Genomic DNA, 6760 nt, shown 5'->3' on the forward strand with positions numbered 1-6760 from the left:
CAGAAATTATCCAGAAAACTATAATGTATACATTATAGTAATAACTCAACAATGGTATAGTGCTTTCTATAACTACATCTCGAAAAGCTTTACAGAGATTGGTCTTATCTCGATTTTTACAGATGAGGCAATTGAAGCACGGGGAGTTTTAATGACACAGTGAGTAAGAGCTGGTAAGAGAAACCCAGTTCCCATCCTAGAGCCCTGTCACTGGACCACATTGCTTAAATGGTGGTGGTTTCTAACCAACTGAGTACAGGAGGCAGTCTCCTGGGCTACAAGCTTGTTAGTCCGGTTGTCATTACTTAGATTTCCCCTTGGCTAAAGCTGATCACATTACAGCTAGAATTTTGAAGTCAAAATGATATTAACTCCAACCAGATAAGCTGGAGATAGTAGCAAGCAGGATAATGCAAACGGATAAACTAAGGAGTGAAACCAACAGGTGGCCCATTGAAGTTGCATAATCTCAAGAGCCATAGTTCTGTTCCGATCATGACTTGTTGGTAGAGGAACAGCTATCATAACTGGCTGCAGTGTTTCTGGGCTTAATCTGACACGTGAACAGGTAAGTTTTAGGAGGCTATCCTATGGGGAGGACATGCTCCTGTGTAGAGTTTTATTTGAAGAGAAAAATCAAAGTCTGCCAATCAAGGGAGCAAATTCTACAGTATTCTCTCAAACAAAACTTCCTTTGATGTCTATGAGAGCTCTGCCTAGCTAAGGACTGAGAAATGCCCTGTGTGCATTATTTGCTAGTCTAGTAGGGGCAGGTTTTCAGGTGCCTAAAGCTGCAAATCAGCTAATGTGATTTTAAAAATACTTCTAGGCACTCACCTCCATCTTCAGAGGCCCAAATACCATTTTTAATCTGGGCCTTAGTGTACTGGTTTATATAGAAACACAAATTCTATGGTTCTTGGAGAAAGCCACAGAAATGGCTGGGTTGCCTTGTTTGGGGTTTCTTAATGCTCCTGACAAAATGTCTTCCTGCTTTGTAATGCAAAGCAATTAAAATATGCCTTGGATCAAATGGCTAGAACAGAGGACTGGAAATGGGCTCTAATTCATGGAGCTAGACCACCAGTTCACAAGAGTTGAAATTCACCTCTGTGCAAAGGAAAAGCATAGGACCACTGCAGGGCAGTGGTCTTGTACCAGCCCTTTCTGCAGAGGTGAGTTTCACCTTGGGCAAGTACGGCAGTTCACTCAAAACCAGTAATTCATATAAGCAAAGCACAAACATCCACGTGTAGTATCCAACTAACAACCTACTATGCCCAGACATTTATGAGATCTATAGAGATCTCTTTACATAGGGAGTACAATTCAAGATCTTTTGGAAAATACTGATAAAAGTCAGTCTATGCCAAATTTAAAAATACCAGAGAAGGCTTTGGGAAAAGAAATAAATATGTCACACACACACACACACAAATCAATTGTGGAAATGCGTTAACAGAATGTTAAACCCTGGAAAGGTAAACTGTTAAAACTGGGAAGAGGTAAAAATAGTGAAACTCTTCAAACCTCGGGTTTAAGATGTCATTGGAAACTCTTCATAAAATTCTTTTATTTCATTTGCCTGTGTATAGTCATTTCCAAATAAGTCACTTTCCTTAGTTTTAACAGACCATGTTACAAAACTAAAGAAACTGTTTCCTAACCACTAGAACACATGCTAGTCTATTCTTTATCATTTCTTAAACCACCCTCATCACAGTAGTCTGAGCACCTTTCAATAGCACATTAAGCTGCATGATTTATCACACCCTATAAAGGCTCCCCATCATAGAACCTGGATCGTCTGACTTCCACATCCCCAAATCATGCAGGATGGATAAAGGAGAAGGAACTACCTCATTTAATACTATTGTGTTGTTCTGCTATACATATTAAAACTTTTAAAGTGTATTAAGCCTCCCCTCTTCATACATTTTCCAATAGGAAAGAAGCTAAAGACATTTCACAACCCAGATTTTTAATATCTCAAGAGTAACTGATAACACATGAAGCCTTTATGTAATATCTGTGCATTGTATGATGCCTATTGCATTACCCACTGCTATAAAAGCCAAGATTTTTTCGATTTATTGAGGGAAAGGGATAAAAATCATCACAGTTAATCCTTATTTCCATTTATTCCTTTTGTTCTGGTTTTATTCTCCTGCACTGAAGTTTTGGAAACTCCTGCTACCTGGGTACAGTATGCATGAAAATGAAACTGCCTATGAACAAAAGCATAACAAGCATATACCCACAACCCTGCCCTTATCTAACATAATATAAAAACCAACAACTGAGCATGAAAGTGACTAGCCAAGATAAGATGAAGCAATTATTTTAACCTGGGAGAATAAGTTTCAACAGATGTCTTTGCCGCTAATTCAATATGTTCAGCTAAGGTGACAGGTTTGTTTTCAACTAACAGCAGCAACAGCATTCAGAGTAAAGATTCCCCCTGTCCTTTATTCAACTCTGTGATGGGAGACAGTTCGCAGCACGACTATGCACCACTCAAGACCCACTTGAGCTCGAAAGGTCTATGTCTACATTGCAATTACACATTAGCAGGCTCACATCAGCTAACTCAGGCTTGCAGGACTCGGGCTGCAGGAATATTTAATTGCAGGGAAGAAATTTGGGCCCACAGCCCAAGCCCTCCCATGAGCCCATGTCAGTTGACACAGGCCAGCCATGGGTGTTTAATTGAAGTGTAGACATACCCTCAGTGCAGCTTAAGTGCTTCTCATGTAGAGAATACACCAACTTGTGCTGACTCTCCCTGGACTGGGATGAATGGACACTCCGTCTTCTCCAAGGTGACTTCTCTTCTCTTTTTTATTTCCTTACCAAGATGCTCATAACACCCACACATTGAGGTGTGTTAAGGCCAAAGTAAATTAGCGTACATCTACAGTGCACTGGATGTGAGCTTCCCAGTGCTGGGCTCAAGAAGCAAATGGTCAAACCATAGCAGCATGTATGCTGTGGCTCAGATGGAGCTCAGGCCCTCAAGCCCATTCGTCATCTTGGGTCTGAGATCAGGTACCTAGCCAAAGTTTCTGCCAGAGCCACAACATCCACACTGCTGTTTTTAGCACTCTACATGCGAGGTCAAGCCCTGCTAGCACAAATGTGTCTGCCTAGGAGGCTTGCTTTCAGCCACCATGTAGACATACCGGTAAAGGCAGATTCCTGCTCCTATCTGACATCAGTGGCAAAGTTCCCATTCATTCATTTCAATAGGAGCAGATTTTAAAGGGGCTGATACAGTCGGCCACTGAAGTCAAAGGATATGCATGATAAAAGACAAATTATTCAAATATTTTGTCAGAGCTGCAATTGTCACTGGATATTTTTTGCAAATATTTTTCAAAAAGTTGTCTTGATTTCTTTTTCCTGCTGTTTTCCTGCCACCTTTATTGAATGGTCAAAATTTAAGCAAAGTTTACATTAAAGTTTTGATTTTTATGCAAGTGGGAAAGGGGGCTAATATTTGCCTGTATTTTCTACCAGCTCTCCCCTTTTGCAACCAGCAGCAGGAAGCCCTGAAAGAGTTAGGATGCTGCAGGCTGCACAGGAGTCTCTTGAAGTCACTTGACTAACTTATTTGAGCGTGGGGGAAAAGACGACATTTCGAGACCTACTTTGATCACTTTTACATTCTACGAGAATGCACAAGTTTGCTTGAAGCCCGCTGAAATGGTAACAGGCCCTTGACTAAAGAAGAAATGCCATTTCAGTTTGAACTTTATTTGCTTTGTTGTAGTTATGCCAGATGAGCTTTCACTTCAATTGAAATAATTTCTAAGTAAAAGAAATATTTGCTTTCAGGGGTTTTCTGGCCTGCTTAGTTTTTATGCAAGCCGATGTTCAGGCATTGTATGTTTTAGAGAGAGAGACACATTAATAGAATGCAGAAAAGCCAACATGAGAGTCAAGGAGTATGAAATGAGATGCAGCTCCTAGAAAACCAGCTGTATTTAAAAATCCTCTTTGGATAATGCACTGTAAGGCCCTAATGCAGGATTGGGCCTAACAAAGACAGATATTGTTCATAAATCAAAAGCATACACAATTTGATGTTTATTATTGAATTAAAATGTGGCTAAACAATTTACAAATAGACAAGTACGGAAATAACACTCCTCAGGCACATTCATAGGAACCAGCACAATATCTATTGTAATAATTCCACCTATATCCTGACAGCCCAAAAACTGAAATGTGACTTCTTAGTGTTCTCTGACGAGCATTCACTGCTGCAGCCAAAGAATGAAAGGAAGGGAAGAGGTGATAAGAGGAAAGGAGAAAAATAAAAGTATGTTACCTATAAACTGATTAAAATAAAGGAGACAGGAGGCTCATCCACGCACAAATTTGCACCAGTTTAAACCAATGCAAACTACTAATATTGGTTTAAAACTGGGTATATCAGTTTCGCTTGCCCCTGTAAATATACAGGGAAAGCTAATTTATAAGCCAAGTTTAAATGGAGTTAAGCATGTCCACATACAAAGTTGCCCCAATTTAAATAAATCAGTTTTTTAAATCACACCTTCAGTTAAACTAGTGCAAATGTGTGTGTAGACATGGCAGGAATCTCCTCTCAAACTGGTGCAAACCAAAAGTAACTCCATTGCTATCCCTTATTCTGTACACAGGCCCATTGAAGTCAGTGAGACTACGAACTGAGTAAGGGATGAACAAGGGGTATTCCAAGGGGTAAAGGTTTGCAGGATCTGGCCCTAAGATTGGAGTTGAGTCATAAACTGCAGTTCAGCAAAGCTCTTCAGCACACACTTAACTGTATGCACATACATAGCCTCACTAGAATCCAGCATGTGCTTTGACTCGAATGACCAGATAGCAACTGTGAAAAAATGGGACGGGGTGGGGGGCAATAGGCGTCTATATAAGAAAAAGTCCCCAAAACTGGACTGTCCCTATAAAAAACAGGACATCTGGTCACCCTAGCTTTGACGGATTGAGTCAAAGTACTCAACTCCCTGTAGGATTTGAGCTTTAAGGGAAGATGCAGAAATTATAGCAAGAACAATGTACAAATCCTATAGGCCAGCTTTCCCAAAGATCATGTGAGTCTCTTCTGTTGAGGTGAACTATTCAGAAGGAACAACATACTGCAACTTTCAGAAAAGGCTGAAGAATTTTGTACTGCTACATATTGTCCTGACGTTAAAGACATTAGAAGGTACAAATCATATTTACACACTTTATGGACAGATCTCCAGTTACCTAAATGTTTCTGACTCAGTGCTGTTACTGGAATTGGTTCATCCCAGATTACATTCTTCCCCACGCAGAGCGCCAGTACAAGACCCATACATGACTCAGTCATAATTAAATAGTTTCAAGGCTCAGGCGGGACTTAAGCAATGCTTGAGCTTTGTGCTGGCCTTCTGCACAGGGGTGAATTTCACCCCCTACATTCCTACCTAGGAGAAATAGGACTTTCCTATTAAACCCTGCAGCTTCAAACCAATATAGTATTTATTCTTCACTTCCTATCCTGAAGGTTTTGTGATACTGACATGATGCAGTATACTGTTATATAGCAAGAGGTGACAGGATTTCAGTGGTGAATGAAATAATTCCTATGAACATACTTGGTCAATCATTTGAGATATTTTGGAATGAAAAGCACTACAAAAATGTAAGATACTTTTATTAATATTAAGCCCTCTGCTCTCTCGCTCTCTCTCTCTCTCTCTCTCTGCTATATCTTCCACTGGCACAGTAGAAGGACATCATCTATAATAAAGACTTTGTAACTATCTAATAACTAAATGGCAGCACATCAATAACCATTCCAGTCTTCACAAAAGGTTGATAGAAAGAGGACATTTCAATGGTAAATACAGTTTTAATATAAAAGTTCTGCTCTTGCAAACATGCATACAGGTTCCATTGACTGCTCTGAGAACGACACATGGGCAAGTATATCTAAGGGCAATTTATTTTTTATTCTGTATTTTTAGAAAACATTTCCTGGTTTGGATGGAAGATATTGGTGCATGTCAGAAGCTGAGCCTCACAAGATACACGTTAATTAAATGCATCCAGACAGCAGCAGTGTGGTATCCTTTCAGAACAAGGCAGGTATAAATCCTCAGAAAGATATTTACAAGACTTTGGGCATGATTGTCCAGTGCCCTGAATAGAGAATCATTTATACCAATACAATCGGGTGTAAATATATTACCAATTCACAATGGCAGTGTTTTACAGTAATTTTACACTAGTATAAATGACTATACAAGGCACTGAAGAGTCAGTCCCTTTGAGTTCCTATGTCAAAATATGCTAAAACTCCCTGGTATTCAAAAATCTGCTACTATTTTGTTTCCAAGGATTTGTGTATAGGTTATGGATCATTTTTACATGAGAGAGAAAAAAAATGCATGATTTTTTTTTTATGAATTCAAAGAAAATCCATGTAGAGGCCCTTGCTTTTACAAGCATTTAAAAAATAGAAAATTTAGTTCACTGTAAAATAATGATGAAAACAAAACAATGCTTTTCACAGGAACTTTGAACTTTACAGCAGCTTCTCTTTGTCCTATTTTCCTCCTTCCTTAGGCACTTTTTAAAGAATTCTACATGGACGAGTCTCCTGCTGTTGAGACTAGGCACTGCCCATGACCTAAGCTTGCAGATCATTCCCAAGTTCTTTCTCGTCAGCATGTGCTGGGTATTATTTACCACATCCCAACCATGTCCGCTATGAAATCAGCTC

At 39.5% G+C, this 6760-nt stretch overlaps 1 protein-coding gene across 5 annotated transcripts in view; it reads left to right on the top strand.

Moving 5' to 3' along the window:
- CHRDL1 (chordin like 1) overlaps positions 1 to 6100 on the top strand; it is a 64510-nt gene extending 58410 nt beyond the window's left edge. For all 5 annotated transcript variants that reach the window (XM_073361196.1, XM_073361194.1, XM_073361197.1 and 2 more), the window contains one exon: positions 6003 to 6100. In XM_073361196.1, coding sequence (XP_073217297.1) covers positions 6003 to 6077 — 75 coding nt within the window. In that variant the 3' untranslated portion in view covers positions 6078 to 6100. The remainder of the gene's footprint in view (positions 1 to 6002) is intronic.
- Positions 6101 to 6760: the final 660 nt, after the last annotated feature.

The sequence above is a fragment of the Lepidochelys kempii genome, chromosome 9, assembly GCF_965140285.1.
Source record: "Lepidochelys kempii isolate rLepKem1 chromosome 9, rLepKem1.hap1, whole genome shotgun sequence".
NCBI lineage: Eukaryota > Metazoa > Chordata > Testudines > Cheloniidae > Lepidochelys > Lepidochelys kempii.